General features: G+C 42.9%; 1 protein-coding gene across 4 annotated transcripts in view; it reads left to right on the top strand.

The window, feature by feature from the left end:
• The window catches only part of LOC100742628, an 83,057-nt gene extending 62,140 nt beyond the window's left edge, over window positions 1-20,917 (top strand). For 3 of the 4 annotated variants that reach the window (XM_024367542.2, XM_003489461.4, XM_024367543.2), the window contains 6 exons: window positions 6,181-6,311; window positions 18,696-18,951; window positions 19,520-19,704; window positions 19,790-20,062; window positions 20,142-20,415; window positions 20,488-20,917. In XM_024367542.2, coding sequence (XP_024223310.1) covers window positions 6,181-6,311; window positions 18,696-18,951; window positions 19,520-19,704; window positions 19,790-20,062; window positions 20,142-20,415; window positions 20,488-20,840 — 1,472 coding nt within the window. In that variant the 3' untranslated portion in view covers window positions 20,841-20,917. Of the gene's footprint in view, window positions 1-978; window positions 1,121-6,180; window positions 6,312-18,695; window positions 18,952-19,519; window positions 19,705-19,789; window positions 20,063-20,141; window positions 20,416-20,487 lie in introns of those variants that run through there. The other variant, XM_024367544.2, reaches the window with a different exon arrangement.
• The last annotated feature ends 283 nt before the right edge of the window (window positions 20,918-21,200 follow it).

Raw genomic sequence — 21,200 nt, 5'->3', positions numbered from 1 at the left:
CCTCTTTCTCTCTCTTTCTCTGTTCTCCTAGAGTACTTGCTGGCAACGAGCACGCTCCCGCCTTTAGTCTAGTCAGAGAGCTGCACCTGTGAGTGAACCTGTAGCGTGCACCTGCAACCCGAAATCTAGCCGTGTGTCTCGCCGACTCGCCGCTCTTCGTGGATCCAACGATCGTGATCCCTCGAATCGGCCCGGAGATCTCCGGTAAATTACATTTCCAACCCACCCCCCTCTGATCGCTAGTAATACACGTGTATATAATAGAATAGGAGGGAAAGTTCTTCGACAGTGTATGTTGCCTCTCGAACGAGAACAACGGAGAAAATATCCGTACAACGTCTGGTAATGACTCGGTGGACGTTGCTCGGTGATCTCGCACGTGTCAGTGAACATGAAGAGTATTGTGTCGGAGGATGTTTTGTCGGGCCACGAGGATGATCGAGTGCGCGATACGATGAACGTTCGATGAACAATAACACGGTCTCTTTGGTGGTATTACAGCGTGGAGGAAGAACCGAAACGGTCCTTCGCTCTTGAAAGTCCAAGCTTTTAATAACTTCGATCGGGAGGGAAACCGTGACATTGACTGTCACACGGTGACGCGCACACAGTCACCTCGTTCGATGAGCGAAGAAACGTGGTCGCCGTTGGCTACACCGACTGAACGTGTCCTAGGGAATGCAGCGAGGGGACGCGAAGGAAGAACAAGGGGATACCGTACACTGGACTAACGAGTTTAATAGAGAAAATCATCGATGAACGCTGGTACCGCCACGCTAGTTACGCTCGATAACCATATAAATAAAATGGAAATGTAAAGGAGCCGGATGCTTAGCTAGACGTAGCCTGGGCAAGAAACGATGACACGAACAGAACGGCATGGATCACCGTCAGTGGATCGTGACGATCCGCATTCATGGATCCCCGGCGACTGTTAACGACGTTAGACCGTGAGATCGCCAATGATAAGATCGTACGATTCCGTGTGCTGTTATCGAGCCGCCTTGCCCATCGGCCTCGTTAATCAACCGCTCTGATTACCGGTTAAATGTTAATGAGTTTCCGCGAGATCGTCGTGGACGAATCGCCGTCGATCATCCACCGAAAGAACTAGAAACAGGTAACGTTCTTTTCGTGTGACATGTCGATTGAGACATCGTCCATCAGCTACGGTGTAAGAAATCGTAGCAGACGATATGTGACAGTCGCGTTTAGCTGATTTCGCTTTGCCGAGTTAATCCGATCGGATTCCTCGCAGTGAGATCATCGACAAGAAGCGATTTTCCATCTTCTGTGCCTACGCAGGCTCTGTCCATCGTCCCCGGAGGCATCGAACCGTTTCTTTTCCATTAGGATTCCTCGTAGGCGCATGCAAATTCCGGAAATACCGACCATCATCCTCCCTTCCAAATCATCGATATAAGTTGGAATAGAAGTTTATTCATGCAGATTTTAAAATTCATTTATATGGAAATAGGAATAGAAAGTTTCTATTTTTACGATTCCGTGTTTTGATACAAATGAACATTTAAATTGAATCATTGGTTTTTATATAGTAGAATACATCTTAAGACTTCGACTTACAACATCGAATTGCACTCGCGATACAGAAATTGTATTTACGAAAAAGATTACCTTCGTCTTTAATTCAATTTCGATCTTAACTGCTCCTTTACAATGACAAAAATATTCTCCACTTTACGTGCTGTTACACCAGTCCATGGCCAAAGTTCGTTTTAATATTTGCTACAGGAATTATTGAACAAAAGATAAAAGAAAAAAAATTTTGTTCAAATAATACCAAAACTGAGCCGAATGGAAATAACGTAGATAGTTACATTCATAGCCAGATTCGTTCGAACGTTCGTCGGATCGGAATGCAACGTAACTGTCCGCTAACAGAATCTAAGCTCACTAACTCGGTATCCAACGATTAGCCTGATGTATCTAAATTTCTTCCCGTCCTCGAGAGTCGTAGCTTGAATTTCTTCGAGCCGTTCACCGCTGGAGCTAATTGCATCGCATGTTGCTTTACTTTTCCGGTTTCTGCGGCTTCGCGCTGCTTCTTCGTGGAATGCGAGCGAAGTGTACAAAGCGCAATGATCATAGATCGTGGCGGAGCGCGGACGCGACGAGGTGAAGAAGGAGAAATTACGCGCGTCCATGGGCCCGGAAGCCACGTGCACGCGCGCCAGTCTACACGTGCTTGTAAATTCACGGCCACGATCACCGTTGAGCGTGTGCGTGCTCGTGTTCCGCCACCCCGCGAAACGACAGGAAGTTTGCGCAGTTCGCGCTCGTAACGTCCTTTCTCTCTCTTTTTCTCTCGCAGCCCCTGTCAAATTGACGTCCATTATGTTTTATAGCAGCGCGAAACGCGGAGGCGTTCCTCACTGTTTCGTGGTTATATTATGCGCGTTGAGAAAATTCTGCCTCGTTTCGACGAAATAAAGAATAGAGATAGAAAATCTGAGCTTTCTTGTACGGTAATTTATTAACTAATAATATTAGTGCCGCAACAAGTGACAAGTCGTGGGTTATAGGCTTCTATTTTATAATTTTTCAATTTTTACCTTGAATCGTAAATTTCATTGACGTTGATAATTTGTCATTTATCATCTATAAGTTAGGATTGCGTTTCTTTGTATACACATTCCTCTTCTCTTTTTTCATTTCCTTATATTTGTTCGTTTCTATCTTACTTCGTTTTCCTTTTTTAGGAAATGGAAGCTTGAAGTTAGAATAATATTTCTAATCTTCTTTTCTCGTGAGTGCTATGTCAGGAGATTAGTTTATTCATTTTAATCTACAGCCATTCCATGCGCTCGTCGAATTACGATTATTCGCCAGAGGAAAGTTGTTTTTGTCCACTTGAAAAAACTGCGAATGCTGTTACTTCTACCTGGTTACATACTGCGTAATATGTATGAATAATAATACACGTGGTCGTAAATTACAGAGGACGTGTGTGCATGTTTTTTGCGGCCGATCATACGCTTCCTGAGATCGCCCTATGTTCACCTATCGTCACGAAAGTGTTAATTGTTACGTATCGACGAACAGCTGTTTTTTTCTTCTTACTATTAAATATTAATATAATCTTCAGGCTTATGCGCCAACGTAACCGCTACAAACAAACATTTCATATTTCTAACTACGTAACGAGATACCAAACGGGATATCGTTGGTTTGCTGGAGGAGCGATACGTCTGAAAAATCGTAATTTCCTAGATAGATGGAAAAATGAATTCCAAAATTGTGGTACTTCGAGTAGGATAATAATTCTTAAGTCAGTTAATTTCATCAGGTTCTCCCATTTTTTTTCTTTTTTTTTTTCGCAAATATTAAATACTTAGGAACTTTCCTCAATCTCGCGTCACTCTTCTACCAAACGCTTCACCCTTCTCAGGCAAACCGATTTCTCACGAAGTAATCTTTCCATACGTCACGAAAACGGGATACAGCGATTTGTAAAAGTGGTCGGTCGGCGGACGATCATTAATAAATGGCGATGCGCCTGCGCGGGTTCAAAATGCGCGCGAAACGCGTGAGATATACGGCCGATGCAAATAACCGGGTACGAAGCGGCGGCACAATGCGATGAAGCTTTGGGAAATATTTTATTGCGGCTCACGCTGGAATCGACGTAATTCACACTTTGACCGTCGAACCGATAAATTTCCTGTGCTCGTGATCGCGCGAGCCCCGCCGCGTGCAGCGCATCTCCTCTTTCCGATGCGTTCACCGGCCCGGTCCCGTGGGAGCCCGTGGCATTCCACGAAGCGAGTAAACGAGTAAATTTGTAGGTAGAATACGCGCCTTCTCGGCCCGATCGAATCCCATAAGTCACGTCTCGAATACAGTGTTTAACCTGCGAGCTTATCGTCGATCGTTATCCCCGGTTCCACCTTTGTAAAAGTGTACGCGCGTGCGTGAGTACGTACGCTTGCCGGCCTTAAATGTTCCGCGAGCATCGATGAAAATGCGCGAAAGCGACTCGATGATTTCATAGAACCGATTTAGGATTCCTCTAATTGGGACAGTCGTTGATTTAGGCTGATTTATCGTCAGGCGAATTCGAGGCGATCTTTATTTTTCACGTTTGTTTGCACCGAGATATTTTCGTTCCTTCGGGATCGAGTACCTTTGAGAGTAAATCGGAAGAAAATTGTTTGATATGGTAAAAGAGTTACCGATGCATTCGAGACAACTTGAAATTTATGCGATGTGAAATATTTTACGTGATAGGATCGATCGTGTTTCTTGAACTTGAAATGGAAGTCGATCGATAGATTGAAACTAGGACCAGTCTTAAATTAAAAACTTTAGAATTCGATTAATTAATATTTTGTTAAAATATAGCGCTGTATATACGTAAAATGGAACACGGTAATAAACAAATTTTAGAAATTCTATGTACATCGAAAGTTTCGCGAAGTCCTCGGGTTTGGATAATAACGTAATATTCGATTATCTTATGGAATTCCTTTGAAATATAGTGCTTTCATTATTATAAGATCTAGAAAATAGCTAACACTAAGTATAAAGATTATAGTTTAAAAGGAGAAAAAGTGATGGCACATATTTAATGAGACGTATTCAATTACACCGTACGCTACATCAGCTTTTTTATGGCCATGGTCCAAGCAACGTCTTAAAATCCATTTACAGGCTAAATCGAATAACCTATACTTTGGCTCTAACAAATTGTTTCAATTACGAGAAATAACAAAACGTACGGATAACATCCAGCAACGTCGGTACATCTTATACCTCCGGCAATTACGAGATATGCTTACGGACGTCGCACAGTGATTTCACTCTTTCTAATCATATCCTTTTTTTTCTCTTCGAATATTTTCATTTCGAAGCTTTAAAACTCCAATGCTTTGTGTTTCGACATTTTTAGATAATTTTTCCATTCCATCTGACAAGTAAACGGAATTCCAATTACGAAGAATCGAGCGTAGTTCCCATCGGATCGTCCATTCTAACGAAAAAGAAATTCCTATGTTCGATATCGGATTCGTCGAACTTTGCTCAAAGTTAAAGGAAGTAAACGACGAAAAACTGCTGAAACAGATATGGAAATAACAGTTTAAATAGAAATCGTTCTACATATCCGTGGTATGGAAGAAACGGTGCCGGTTAGCGGAGCCACGACACGCTGAGCGATTTTCTAGCTGGTCAGGTCCAGCCGTTTGCGACCGTCTCGTGGATCGATGGCTTCGTTAAAACTGTTTCAAGATCGTCGTCGTAACTGGTCGTGACCGCGTAATGCGATTTCTGTACTGTATGTATGTCGTTAATTTCAGGAGACGATCTAGGAAATTAATAACTGCCGGCTCGAGCAAGATTCCAGAGATGATACTCGCCGCTATTAAATGGTAAATCCAAAGCCCGTAAGAGGAGAGGAGTATCGATCGGGAATACGGTTGTTGGATTATACGGCACGTCGAACAGCCGTGGGCAAAAAGTGGTAGCGGCCAGTTTTGTCAGCTACGCTTCGATTGGCAAGTTGACGTTAAACAGCCGCCGTCGAGATGAATGATAGTGACAATTCTAATTAAGCGGCTACCCGATTGAGTCGGACCGTATTAATTACCGGCGGACCTCGAGGCACGTGCCGACTATCCGTGTTACCCCCTTTGATTTCTCTCTGCTCAACATTTTCACCATCTCGCGTTTCAACGTTTCAATTCATTACCGTCGACGCTACCGAAGATCTTACAGCGGCGCTATATGGTTTTAAATGCTGCTACGTGGCTTTGTCCGAAGGTTTAGGAATCCTGAGATTCGGATTTTCGAAGCTCGTGAAGATTCAGAGCGTTGAAGCCGTGAAATTTAGGGATTTGCAACTCTCCAATTCGAAGATCTAGAATTTCAAAGCTGTTGCTCTCTATAGAGCGACGTAGCAGATTTGTAAATATATCTGAAAATTCTAGAATCGAGAGAGTTGCTGCAACGAGGAGGCAGTTAGACTTTCCAATAATTTGAGACCAATTACGTCTCTTAATATCTTTTCTACGAAAGCAAAAAAATTCCAAGCTGAAATTAAGATACTGCGCGTCTGATTATAGTACGGAAATGGTCTTACGTATAAATAGACAATAGTGTTACGATCGAAGATGAGAAGATTCACAAGCTAAAATTAACACAGTCTCGGCGCTATGATTACAGGGGACCTGAAGAGGCGACACTCTTGGAGCAGTGAGGTCGACTACCAGCCGGCGGAAACGGAAGCCGTAGCGACACCGGGAGGAGATCCCGCTGCCCCATCCTCGGACGAGGAGGACAGAAGCTCGTACAAGGTAAACCGCACGATCTCTAATCGCAATGCTAAAGATCTATTCGTGGAACACGTGCATCTTAGACGCCTTAATTCCGTGCACGGCTGGTAAAGACAATGTACCCTTTGTTCCATGAAATCACGACTCTCTGATCCCGTTTTGCCAAGTAATTAAGTAGCTGCGGGGCGTGTACTCGCTTCAAATGGTATTACCCTTCCTATGTGGCTTTTTTTCGTGCCATTTTTGCAACGATGCACGGGAATCAGTCGAATGAAACGAGAACGCCGATAATTGGCTTTTATATGGCTCGAAACGTGGATCGAATTCAATCTTTTAACGAGAGCCAGATTTTAATTATTTTACACACGATTGGTCATCTTGCGTAATTGATACGCGTACGTGTGGAATAGTAATTCGATTCGGCAACCTTCCTTTTTACAGTCGTAAGTTTCAGTCTTTTGCTTCGGCACGCTTTTGAATCCGTAAAATCAAGTATTTGTTTTATTTGGTAGCGGAAATCTGAAATTATAAGTCGAAAGATATCGAACTTACAGTTTGCTATATCGATCTTCCAATTTTCAATTTTATTGCAACTTCTTCACTGCCGCTTTTGTTGTAATAGTACTTATAAACGCAGCACAACAGAAATAAATGGTAAACCGGTCTTTCTTAATTATTAAAACTTCAAATTACAAGGAAGGACGAAGAATCCTCGCGTTCGTTCCCACAATCAGTTCTGCTCTTGCAAGTCGAACGATGTATCCAGGGATGTATTGTCCCTGGAAGTTCACCACGCAACGCCAGGATTTCTGCAGTTGCAGTTGTTAAAGCCTCTCAGGTTTTACGGTGCTCGCTGTCTGGCCGCAGTAGTAAAAGGAAATGCACCGTTGCGTTGCGGCCGTTACGCATGGACCGTCTCGCGAGCAATGATCCGCTTGTGCATATAAAACGTAATTTTGGTTAAACGCTCTGCGCTCGTTCCGTGGTCCCTTCGTATTCCCATCATTTTCATGGGAAAAGTGCTTCACCCTGCCTTCTCCGACTCGTTTTTTGCCTAAGTAACCCTGGTGGTTTCGGTTTTGCGATCTGGCCCTCGTAAAAAGTCCATCCTCCGATCTCTTTTTATGCTCGTAGGTAAAATATTACGTGGTCTCTTTCGCGGTTTGTTCTTTCATGCGGCATATTGATCGATCTATAACGAACTATAACTTTCCATCCTTAACTTCTCTATGGTGAAATAAACATATATTAAATCGTTTGTTAGAATTCCGAATTTGATAGTTGAAACTTATGGCTTCTGATTGCAAGATCGAAGATCAACCCTTCGTAACGTCGGTTGTTTTAACGCGAGATCATGAGAGTTAGAAAATTTAAACTCTAAGAACACGATCCAAAACATAAATTAAGATGCACGACGAGCGCTCTAAGAAAAAGTCACTTTTTCTGGCCACAAAAGTCTCGCTACCACCATAACCATATCTTAGCCACGGTTCTCGCCTCAAGAAACTCATACGACTTAAACCTTACAATTACCCTTCGTTCCCTAAAAACTTCACTCTTGAAGCAGACTCTACTCCGCGCTACAATCAACGCACCCCTAAAACCAGCCTTCACGAAACAATCAGTCGATCGCCGATCAATTCTGCCGCCGTAACAGTTTGCGTAGTTCCAAGAAGCTGAATCGTACCGACAAAGCATCTACATAAACCTCCGTGCATCTAGTCGTATTTCGTGCGCGAGAAATCCGCCGGTTTTCTCGGAAGCGATCGCGCCTCCGCGAAGCAAACAGCCCCCGCTTGAAGAACGCGAACGGTAAAAGAAGGCTATGAAAAGGAAGAAGATCAGTCCGTAAAGAAAATCGCGGCCGGCTAGAAACTCGCAGGCTGTTTCGCGACGCTATTTTTAGAAGAACGTGTAATTTTAAGATTCTCAAGTTCCGAAACAATGGACTTTCAAAATTCAAAGAACTTCGAGCTTTCACTCTTTGAACTCGGAGGCTGCGAATTCTACGACTATAATATTAGAATCCTAGAATTTCGAGATACTGAGCTGTAGAATTCGACAGTTTCGAAGCTCCAGATTTTGGAATTCGGCAGCTTCGAGTCTTCGATTTTTTAGAAGTTTAAAATTTCGAGATGTTGGAGTTTACGAGTCGAGAACTCCGATTCTCCGACTTTGGAGTTTTAAAATTTTGAGATACGATGTCTTGAAACTCGTCGGCGTCGAGACTCTATTTTCTTGGAATTCGGAAGCTTTGAATCCGTAATTTTAGAATTCTAAAATTTCCTAATAGAGAGCTTCGCAATTCGACGGTTTTGAAACAAAATTTTAGCACTTTCGAGAATTAAAAATCCATGACTTCGGAATCCTAAGATTTCAAAACGTAGAGTGATGCAATTCATGAGCTTTGACACAGTTTTCTTTGAAAAAAATCGCGTCTCTGCTAAGCGAACGACGCTTAAAGAAAGATGAAGAGGAAGGAGATCGGCTGATGAAGAAAATCAGACGCGGTCAGAAACTGGAAGGCTGTTTCGCGGAGATATTTTTAGAGGAGCCGCGTGTAACGAGCGCGAGGCATTCGCCGTTTATGTCGAACGTTCCTCTTCTTCCACGTTTTCTTGATCGCAAAACGCCCTGTCTTCCAGAAGCCCTGAAGTGAAGGACGACGTCGAAAAACTATGCTACTCTATGCACGTAATGGCGAGCGACTCTTTATTTGGAAGGGAATTTTTCGGCGCGCCGGGGTGGCTTCTTTGTAGCGCTGCGAGGATTCCAACACGATTTCCGCTTCTTCATTTGTGTAGACTCGTTTCTGTTTGAGTCTATATACATGAACACATATACAGTAGATGGAATACTAACGATTCGAAGCATAGTCGAAGGTATTTTTTCCAAAAGTTAATAAGCAACTTGTTACAAGTGTTACGCGTAACATATTACAAGCAGAAGTTAAATTTTGTGATTTTGTTGGTATCGAAGTTAATATAATAGGCGAGAGAAAGTTAATTATCATGTTCGAGGATAGTCTGTGACGATGAAAGAATCGTCCGACGCTTCGACAGTGAACAAAATATTTCTTCATTTGCAAACGGTGTATTACAATTAGAATTGTTAATTATCAGAATCGGTGGAACGATAACAGAGATAACAATAACGCGAGATCCTCCACACGGTACGCACTGACGCCGCTTCCCAGTGGATTAACAAAAACCTCGAATGCTCGTACATCAACGAGCAACGTACCATCGATTTATTACGCCATGAAACTATTCAAAATAAAAGAAGCCGTATACGATCTATCCTCGAGTCCAAACAGAAACCACCTTTATTGATAGCGCATCAGAGCGAACACGCGCAACACCCAACAGCGACGTGTCTTTCATTATACCAGCCGTCCTTTGAAAAGCAGAACTCGCATAGAGAAGAGGACGACGACACGGTCGGCCATTGAATATGACGTAATAAATGCTCGGTGGTAGAGTTGGACTTGGTTTTTCAGTTAGCCCTGGAATTACACGCAGGATCGCATGGCAGGCGTTTAAATCAAACAGATCGCGCGGCTCGACTTACGAGCGTTAATTGCTAGACTATGCGCCTCGTCTACCAAAGGGACTTTATTGCACCGGAAAATCAGGCACGTTACCGTTAGCGGGTATACGCGTCGCGGCCATCTGCGTGGCACGGCAAAGAGCATAAACGTGTAAATGCCTGATAATAATCCGGTCGAAGGGGCGGACAGGGGGATAACTTGCGCGTTTCTCGGCGAATAGTCGCGCGAACCGCAGTTTTACGAGCCTCTGGACCACCTTCCTTCTGAACACCTACACTGTCTGTCGTGCGAACACAAACGAATTGGCGATTCGGTGATCGTGACACTCCAGCAGTTTGTATAGAAGCGGATGGGGGTTGATCTTGGACTTTTAATATCTTCGTGATCGCTGTACGAAGTATTGTACTTTGGTTAGATCGATCAACTCTCTGGAAACTTCTTCGTCGTATACTTTGATTTCTCAATTAGCTTAACTTGCTTAATCCCTTTTGAATGAATCTTTTAAATCTCTGTACGATCAGTTCCTTTTAAGCCTCTCGCTGTCCTTCGCCTCCGCCTCCTCCTCCTCTTCCTGCTGTCTATGCGATCCGAAATGAATGTTACATTTTAATGGGTATTACCAAAACGTAAATAATCTTTCAATATCCGGTTTTGTGTGTCCCACGTTTCTTACGAATGAAACATTTCAGCGAAGAGATATCTGAAGAGATGCGAACGCGAATGGAAAACGAGGAAAACAGCAGGGTCGTGCAATTTTGGGGGAATTTTAATATGTTTAGTTTCTCGTAAATTTATCTACTAGAAATTTGACAAATGGAAAAATACTTTATCGAAGCATAAAACTTTCCATTCGTTGTTTCACCGTCTTACAATAAAATCAGATGAAAATCTGTCAGCGACTCGATACAAAAATCCCGGAAATATCGTCTAATTTCTCTGAACCTTCCAGATTCGCAGTCAGTCTGATTGAATTGTGATATAGGGATGACGTATTGAAAGGCTCGGCGTTTTGTAGACAAAGAAATCGCACAGTTAACGTAACACGTAAGAAAAAAGAGAGACCTCGTCGTAATATCCTAGATTGTTGCGTTCCGCGAGTAAACGAAGGTATAAAAGGTTTAACAACCGTTCGTTCGAGCACCGTTTGGAGATCAAACTAGACGTCGTAATTACTTTTTACGAGGGCACGAAACGAGAATGAGGTTGGGTGTCGTGGCAGTTTAAGCAAACAATATTGAAACGTCGAGAATGTGGTGTAAAGGCGATGATATATAAATAAATATATGTAGTATCTTATTACTACAATTAGTTTATTTACAATAAATAGATTAAACGGATATTGATTAAACAGGAAACGATGGTTGTTTAACGTGAACTAATCACAATAACGTATTATAATTAAGACAACTAGGTAACTAATTTGCAACTCTCGTCACCACGGATTCAACCCTCTCTCGACAACACCGGCAACACTATCTCGACAACGCAATTCGCTCCCTCTGACTTCTCAACTCATACTGCTGTTAATTCGTTTATGTCCCTCAGCAACCCCTTCACTTTTGTCTTAGCCTCGCGTCTTTTGTCTTAGCTCCCCCCACAAGTTTGTTTATAATTCGCACGACACCCCGCAGGCCCCTCGTCCACGATACTACATATATTTTATTATGTAACACATACAACAACATAATTGAAGATAATAACCAAAAGTAGCGGATATTTGAAGAAAGTGTAATTCACGGAGTGATAAACCACTGAAAATTGTTCACGAAAGGTGTTTACAAAAGTATTTGGCACGTGACAAAGACATGTAATTATCGAGATCGTTCGAATGAAAGATCGTTCAAAGTCACGAGATCGCTTGAACATAGGAGAAGGTCATGCTAAGGTTATTTAAAGATCATTCGAGTAAATCGTTTAAGATTCTAGTGGTTTAAGAGCAGACTAATGACATTGGAAGAACAATCAAGACCATTTAAGTGGAATAGTAAATTCTCTAAACTGGTTTTCTTAAGTAGTCCTGTTGCAAGCTCGTTAATTCCAACTTTGTTGCCAAGGAAATGGAAATTCTAATTCATTGAATCTATCGAGAGTGGTTTGAGTATACTATAGAGAATTCCTCTGTATATCGATTACAGTGTTTGTCGATCGCGCAGATAGAAGCAGCCGCGTTCGCGACATTTCTCGCTAATGTTGCCCGTGGATAACGCTGCAAAGAGAATTTCCTGGCCATTACTAGGAATAACGTATCGATGTTGCAAGCATCAAAGTTCCGCCTCACAACTATCGTAGATACGGTTCCTTTCCCATCTAATCTTATGTTACAATAAAGATCAGACCAACTTGAATTTTCTCAGGGTTTATCTGTGAAATATTATACGTTCTTGCTACGCGTAGTCATCGCTACAGCGTACGGATTCATCATACCGAATCATCGGTAATTAATTCGAGTTCTCACCCTCGCAAAATCAACTTTTGCGGTTTCGTTGGTCCTCTTCAGAGGCGACAAACAAATCTTTTAAACAATTTTTATAGATCCCGAAAAATAGCAGGGATATCGCTACTCGTACCGCTGACAATAGGAAAAAGAGGAAACAAAGAAAGAAGGTTGCATGATAACAGCAGACAAGAGCGAAGGGAGAGAAGTACAATTATTAGGAAATAAAGTACAGGCAGAAGAAGAAAGTAGACAAACGAACGAAGAATGAATAAACGGATGAAGATAAAGTGTTTAGAAATAGAGGGATAACCAAAGAATCGATATATCTTTACGCTATTGTAGATATCTGTAAGTTTATCTTTAGTTTCGTTTCACGTTTGTCAACTATACAAAACCAAGCTTTGATCTCTAGGCAACCAGGCTGAAAGGAATAAACACGATACAATAAATTACGATATTTCTAGCGCTGACAGGGCTCGAGTTGCACGATTACACGCTGAAACCGTGTCTCTAGCAGTGAGAAGCATTCGAAACGAAGAAACGGAACGATTCAGACGAAAACGCGAGAGGATCGAGTAAGGGGGATGGGAAAAGTGGTGGCGTGCACGGTAATTCGAGCTAAGAGGTTGTAATTAACATCGCGCCAGCCGGCGGAGAAAGGCGGACGCGAAACGAAAGGGAAGAGGAAAGCCGAGGGTCTACTCGATGGACGTTCGGACAACAGGGAACGGGGCTACGAGAGAAACTCTTGGCCGGAAAGGTCGAAGAGGTTAAATATTCCGGGAAGGGAACCAACGACGATCTGCGAACACGCGAGTAAAAACGTGGAAACGCGTGACCTTTAAATCAATCACAGGTTCGGAGCCGCGCCGGCAGAATCTTCATTCTCACGCTCCCCAGAGCGTTCCATTCGATTCGTTCTATTTCTTTCCTCTCCTCTTTCGTACGTGATGTTCGCGAAGAGGAAGTGGAGGAAGACACAGCCAGGGTTCGCTCGAGTAACTTGCAATTTGGCCCATCCAGCCTCCACTTCCCTTGCTCCGGAGCAGCGTGAGTGGCTGACCTTTGCACCGATCGCGATTTCACGAGGACTCGGGTTCACGTTGTAAAAGTTGTTGCCAAGTTCTGCGAATTTCACACGTTCCAAGTCGTACGTTCGAATCGTTGAAAATTTTGTATTTTTTAATTCGACGGTCGTGTGTCTGAGGAAAGAAAATTGTTTACGTTTTGTTGGGGAATTTTTACGAAAACGGTGAAATACGATGGTAGAAAATTCGAACGTTGTCCGTGGAAATCGTAATCGAGGGATGTTTAGAGATTTCGATTGTGCCAGAAGTCGAATAACTTTGCAAATATCAGTTAGCTCCCTTAGATGTTACGATCTATGACGAATCGTTTTGTTTCGTCATTAGAAATTAAAACTTCTGTGAGAAAGGGGCAGTACTATGGTAATTAAAAATTCGTTAATGCCTCGCGTGACTTGATGACGTATTCGTAAGAATGATTCGGCGGGATCAAAGGATCTCAATAGCATGCGAGGTGCATAAGTCAGTGGCAACGTCTTCATGTACGTCTCTATGCCGTGACTCGTCGATTCCATTTTCTGCATCTTCAGCTTCGTTATTGTGGGAATGCCGCGGCACGTTGATTCAAAGATCATCGACTAAGCGACTAAAGGTGTACGGTGATGAACGAGCGTCCTATTCTTTTCGTACAAGCAGCCGATTAATGTCGCTTCTCATGATCGTAAACTAGAAACAAAGACCGAAAGCGCCATTTACCTGCAAGATCATCCGTAAAAATTGCAACTTGATCGAACAACATAATTCAATTAACCTATCGATCTCATCAAACCCACGAAGACACGCGTCTCTCGCAAAGAACTGAAAGAATCTCAAGTAAGAGAACGTATCACCCCTCTGTAACGTTCCAAGGCTAAAAGTCACCAGCTCGTATAAAAGCTCGTACAGACACGTCCACCAGTTTAACCAAGTAACGAGTAAACGCCACAAGATCGCCTGCTACGTAGAAAGCGTGTAGGATATTAATACGAATTTCAGATACAAATTTGCTCTATTAATAACGTCTGACGAGGCAAGTTTTAGCGTCCACGCGCGTTAACCTACTGAATTACTCGTCGCTCGACTAAATCAGCGGCTACGTGTGTGCGTACATGAACACGTTCCAATCAATTTCTACGCCGAGCAATGCCAACCGAAGAGAGCAACCAGTAGCCGAGACTCGTGAAACGCGAATCGGGTGACGAACCACATGGTCCGTGCGTTTCACGTTCCAGGGAAATTGATACCGTGCGTCCAAGGTGGACAGATAAGATCGAGGTGGCCGCGAGCGAGACGCTAAACTAATGTCCCGTGCACAGTGGCGCGCGAGATAGATATCTTGAGAATTTCATTAGCATGATCCGAGAAGAAGAAGGAGGTTGCTGCCTGGGCTCGCGCCGCCATCACGTTCTCTCCCTTTTTAACTTGTCACCCGGGGCTAGCTCGCGTGTTCCTTCGCGCCATGGACCAGCCTTTCTGTCACTTAAACCGGGCCCTCCTTCTTCTCCACCTTGCCCAGACTTATTTCTTTCTCAGGACTGCCAGGACCAGTTGATTAGTCCACCAGGCGAGTAGATTCCTAATTACTCGAGAGTGAAACGCTTCTCTTTCGTCTTGTCTCCACCTTTTTGCGTGCCGTTCGGCGCTTATTGAAATCGAAGTTAACGAGGACACGGTCCTGGTTAGTACCGATCCCAGCATCTTCCACAAGGATTTATGGGGCGTGTTGCGCGCCTGCCGTTCCTATTGTATCGCGTGAGTTATCTTTCAGCTAAGAGTTCTGTGTCCCTATTCCGATTGGTTTAGAGCTATATTGGATGTTTATTTCAACAGAGAAAGAGAAAGATAAGGAAAGACCCATTATTTCGTACAATTTGATATACAGTTTCCGATCTTTTCGTTCTGTGTAGAGATAAATAGACGCGTCTTTCGGTTCTATTATACCCGTGTATTTGTTATATGTCCTGAGAAATCGAAGATCTGAACGCTATCGCTTACGAAATGTCTCTTATCGACTTTTTTCGTGAATTATTTAATTCAAGGCTAGCGAAACGTTACAGATATACTTTGGTATATCTAGAATTAGAGCAAGCACGCTCATCTGTACATTTCTCTAATTTTTCCAAAATATTCTAAATTAAAATTCGATTTCTCATTGAAAAAAAAATTGGAAATCACCGACTAGAAGTCACCAGTATTCCGCAGGACCTAGGGGCTGAAACAGAAATCGGCTTAGAATTTCTGTATCACCGAACACCTTTTAATCAAATAGTCTATAGAGGTGCAAGAAATTATTATTTGAAACGTTGTACTCGCGCATCTTTTTTTTTTTTTTATTACGTTATCCAAAACATTCGCGTTATTGAAAATTTGTTAATCCATGGAATTTATTATCCTGTTCCGGTCGTCCTAAAAAATCGAGTAACGTGGATCGCCGATGACCACTGTTGGCAGTCGGCGTGTTAACCGAGGAAAAAGATACATTTGAAAAAGAAAAAGGAAAAAAAGGAACGGTGAAAGTAGTTTCGAGGTAATCGGTCGGCCGATCACCGGAAGAATCATCTCGTGGCGCGTAACACAAAGGGCTCGGTATAAATTATAACGGCGTTCCGGGGGCATCAGAATGGCTACTTAGCCGGCCCATTCACCGCGTAAAATCGAAAGCCCGGCCCGGGTGAAACGTCTTCATTTTTCATGGCCACGAGAGTCCCGGGGTTGCAAAGCGCGTTTTTCCCCCGGGGCTAACCCGCTTCATTACCCCTTCGCAAAAGAGAGAATATAAAATTCCCGACGTATTCGATCAGCCGTGAACAAATTACTATATAATTTTCCCGCCGGCGCGATTATTCACGTTAATGGTGCAATAATTCATAGGAACGCGTTTGCAGCCCGGGTCCAACGGCCACGTGAATGTCTTCGGAGATCGGTCCACGCGAGAGGATGAAACGCTGTTGAAAGATTGCACGGATAGTCGCGAGCCCCGATTCGTTTAATGGAAACGTGCTTGAAGCCGGGAGCCGCGCGATTACACCAGAAGAAAAAAAGAAGCAGCTTTTTTCTTAATGGAAAATGAACGGGTTGTTCTTTTAGATGAATTTTCGTAATAGAATTAAAGTGGTTTCAGCTATAGGATAATATGAGAAAAGGAGGGTTATTTTCTTGATAGATTGCCAATGTGTTGTTCTTTGGAATTTTCGTTATGGTATTATGTAACGGTAAATCGGTTTCGGTTATGAAATAATATGGCAAGAGGTGAATTCTTTTCTTAAGGGAACACTTGTTCGAAGATTGGCTTAAACACTGTAACGCGAGGAGAATAGGATTCTTCTCTTAATGTGAAACTCTTGAAAGAATCTTTGTATAATGCAATATCAATTTCTTATTCTTACATTATCAAACAACAGCTCCAGTTTCGTATTTCTTCGATACAGAATTTTTCCTTTCGCGAGAGAAAGATAAATATCTATGAATTTTTGATACTCGCGTTATCGATGTGTCTGCGGTAGCGTCGGAAAGGTACAGAGGGTTGAATTGATTGGGGTTAGTTCTCTGGTAACAGAAGACAGTTATAGTTGTTCAGAATACGCTACGATTAAACGACTATAGTCAACGACCTGTTTAATCAGCCTTAATTTATCGCTAGCTGAACAAGATAGTTAGACAAAATTTAATTTTATTTCACTTTCTCGTTAACTTCTAAATTACGTCGATTAATAACGAAAATAATACGACACATACCATAACTCTTGCCATAATCGCAGAACGTCGTGCTTGTTCCTAGTTTGGAATCTCGCTAAAAGTGTGTTAATCTAACGAAGAAAAATGCTTCTAACCACCGCAACCACAGCATGATTCTTGGGAGACCGCAGTGTCCCTGGTGACGCGAGTCCTCCACTTCCGGGTCTCATTGTTTCCTATGAAAACGAACGAGACCCAAGAGTTGGAAAGAGGAGGCCGCGGCGTAGAAATTTTACGAGGCGGTCCGTGACGTTCGTTCGTAAATTTCACGGTGGCCATGGCTGGTATTTATGCGATGCGACAGCCGTAAATTTCCACGGCACGGTAAACCACGCCGGGGACAAGCGTGCGTCGACGAATAATTCATTTCCGCCAGAGCCGGCCCGCGGGCTAATTGAACGCCTATGAGACGAATTAATAATCCACTTTGTAGAAAGAGCTGCACAGGCGAGAGATTTACCGCGATCCGACCCATCGTGGCACAAGCTCGCGGAAGTGCAATATATATTCTATCTTGAGCAAACGAACCTATGGACGTTGTTGTCGTAAGTAACAGCGACGAGTAATAACGGCTCGTTATTAGCGCGTTTGTCGTTTAATAAATTAGAGAGGCATGCGGGTGTGGGCACAAGATCGTCTTATGGGAAATGCTGAACGTGCGATCCGAGTTTTAAGTTGTTGGTTTAACCCTTAGCAGACTGGTCATAGATACGTAGTGTCAGATTACACGACAGATTTTATTTATTAAAAATAATAAGATTTAATAAGTACGCATATAATACATATAATAGGTATGAAAATAAATATGTTTATATGGCTGGAAATAATTAGGATATCGTTATTACGAATGGTTTCATTGCATAATCCACAAGGCGACGAAATCCTATGGCTTTGATAGATTAACGTGTGACTCGTACGATTATTACGGTAAAGATCGAAATTGACGAGAAAACCGAGTATAAAAATGAAAAGTGACGTGAAAAATAATCCTCCGATTACTTTGTTTGTTCGTTAAAGCGTTCACGGTCGAAGATACGGAAATTGTACAGTTTTAGATCGGATGAATTAGTACCTCCTAACGTACCTCCTATAAATCTCGTTCAATGAATAACACGTTCATAAACTGGACAAATTTTTCATACGGCAGAAAAATAGAATATTTCAATTGATGCAATCGCGCGAACTACAAATTGCTACAATCAAGTGAACAATTGAGTTGGTTTTGCCAGGGTTGGAAATTACATTAACAACAGCTCTAACGAGCCTCCTATTTCAATTTCTGAATGATCTACGCTTACACTTCGCTTCTAAAACGTCCTTTGATTATTCACGAACCTCGGCCGGTAGTCATTCTATTTATCTCTTGTAAAGGGAAGTGCACTTCTGTAACGCAAACTAGTCTCTTGAATAGCGCTCATTTCCCGTACAGCCACGTCTATTTACATTCGTGTAAGAAGCACACGTGGTACTCGTTTCGAGCTGGTTATACCAACCAGTTAACACGACGTATTTTCCTCTTACAAAGCGGACAGAAACCGAAAGATACAAATGTTGACGGATGTTAAGACTTTTTCCACGACGCGTAAAAGCGAATTAAACGTTGGATGTTCGAATTACAGGAACATGGCTGTTCGGTGCAGACGGTGGACCTGGTGGCGGACTGTCCTTTACAGGTAGTGACACCCTCGTCGAGGTCGCCGTCACCGCCCAGATCGCCGACGCCCGCGACGCCCTCGACGCCCTTCGTACCTCCGAGGAGCATGGGGCAACGGCCAAGCACCCTGTTGCGCCCCAAAATCTCTTTGACCTGGGTGTTACGCGGGCAACAGCAACCTGCGTCCAACAACAGTCATTCTTCCGCAAATGGGAACGCAGGTGCGTGAAATATGAGTGAAAGAAATAATCTACTCTATGGGAAGCATGGTCGAGCAATGATTTCGTTATAACGGAGTACAAGTGAAACGTAAAAAAGTTGCGTCAATGCTTTAAATGCGAGGAATTTGGTTCGAACGTAAAGCCTTTTGGGGGTCGAGCAGTCGTCCGAATGTGGAAAAATTGCGTCAAATAATAATTCGCACGTGAAGGGAGGAACCGAAGAGATCGAGTAACGGGTCGAGTATAGAGGTTTGGTCAGAATCGGGTCGGGCAATAATCCAAATATAGGAACCTCGCGTATGAAATTCGAGGCGAAGTAAAAACCTAACTGTATGAAAATTAAATTAAATAGCAGTTACGCAATGGAAAAGTTGGATCAGGCGATATTCCACGTACAGAAAATCGAGGTCGAGCAATACCAGTTGAGAAACTTAAGTCGTGTATACGTATACTTGATTCCTAAAGAGGAGAAATGACACGAGCTGCATGCAATAAGAATAAATATCATAAATTACCGGTAATTTTGCTACTTCGTAGAATTCTAAGAAACAATGTTATCCTCGTATAGGTGGGAACGGCGATCGAGAGGGCTTGTCACGAGACAGTAAGGAAAGGTCCTCGAAGAGGAGTGTGAAAAGCGTGAAGGAAAAAGATGGTTGTAAGGAGAATGTCGACACGGAGAAGCGAGAAAAGAAAGTTCTGCATAGAATAGAGAAGATCGAGAGAACGGAGAAGGTGGAAGTTCAAGAAAAGGTTCTCTTCTAATTAACATCTTTCAACGTGGAAAACACAACGCGTTAACAATTTACATTCACGTTTATTATCGTCCTCCTTTCAGGCTATCGGCAAGGAGGCACTGGCCAATGAGAGATCGTTGGATAGTCCTCTGGAGAAGCAGTCAGAAAAGGAATTTTCAGGGCTAAAGGAGGCGAAGGAGAAGGAGAAAGTTAAGAGGGCAGTGTCCGAACCATCTCTCGTATCTCGTGAGTCAACGTCCACGCCTAGTGGCCGAGAGAAACACAGACATCGAAGAACCAAACGGTCCCATAAACCCAGACCTCCGAGCAGATTTGGCTACGAAATCGCCGATCTTGATGCGTATCTCACCAAAGTAAGTACTTTTTCGATTATTAACAACGAGACGATATGGCCTCTACAACGTTACTTTGGAAAATATTCCACGTCTTTAGGCTTCTATAGAGAAACCTGCCAATATTCCCGTGGTCCTCTCGTTTCCATCCGTCCTGTACCAGACTCAAGGTGGTACTCAAGACGAGATGGCTCTCCCTCTTGGAACAGTGGTGAATGCTGTATTCAAGAATCAAACCTGGCTATACGTTCAAACTCCACACGGCCAGGAAGGGTACGTCGGGTACGCAGCTTGTCTGCCATTGGGGATATTACCGCAACCAACCAGAGGACCATGTTGGGAGGATTCAACAGACGTATTTCCTCGTCCCTTAGGTAATTTAAAAATTCATTTCCAACAGTATCGGTTCTAAAATTCATTTTTCATTAGTTTATTGTTCCTTCCAGGTAACATGACTGATACGGAAAAGCTCAGAGATACAAGATCAGAGTGCGGAGCTCGAGGCAGAAATCCAAGGGTAAAACGAGGTTCTAGGGACGCAGTGTCAGCCTGCGGAGAACGCAGTGTCGATAGATTGTACCTCAGGGCCGCGGCGAACGCTAGAACCAAAGGATCTCGGCATACTTTACTCGTCATACGTAGCGATTATGAGGGTCAAGGTGGGAACGCTTTGAGCGTCTCCAAGGGTGACGTTGTTGCACTACTTAGCGATCACGTCAGTGATTGGTTCTGGGTCCGTTCGCGAGACGGCAGAGAGGGCTTTATACCTGCGGTGATAGCAGGTCATGGCTTCCTATGACTCTTACGTTGCTGTTGTTTGTCTAAAATTAGTTGCTCGTTCAATACCATTGGGAAAAAAAATTATCATTGTATTATCTACCACCGCATCATTTGTCATTTAATATTTTTCTACGTTCGATTTCTTCATTAAACTTTGCTTTTTTCCAAATAAAACGCATAATGCTCCTTACAGTGAGAACTTACTATTAAGTTTCCAACTAATTTTAGACGGATGTTAACTGTGTTTCTTTATACATATTTCATAAATGATCTATTAGTCGAATCTACCCGAAGCTGAGGATGACCGCGTTACAAGAAATCACAACTAACAAACAGATACTTGTATATTTGTAAAAAGTTTTATATCATGTTTTATAAA

The sequence above is a fragment of the Bombus impatiens genome, unplaced genomic scaffold (assembly GCF_000188095.3).
Source record: "Bombus impatiens unplaced genomic scaffold, BIMP_2.2 scf_0321, whole genome shotgun sequence".
Lineage (NCBI taxonomy): Eukaryota > Metazoa > Arthropoda > Insecta > Hymenoptera > Apidae > Bombus > Bombus impatiens.
Note: the sequence above shows the minus strand (reverse complement) of the source record. Positions and strands in the feature narration are given on the sequence as shown.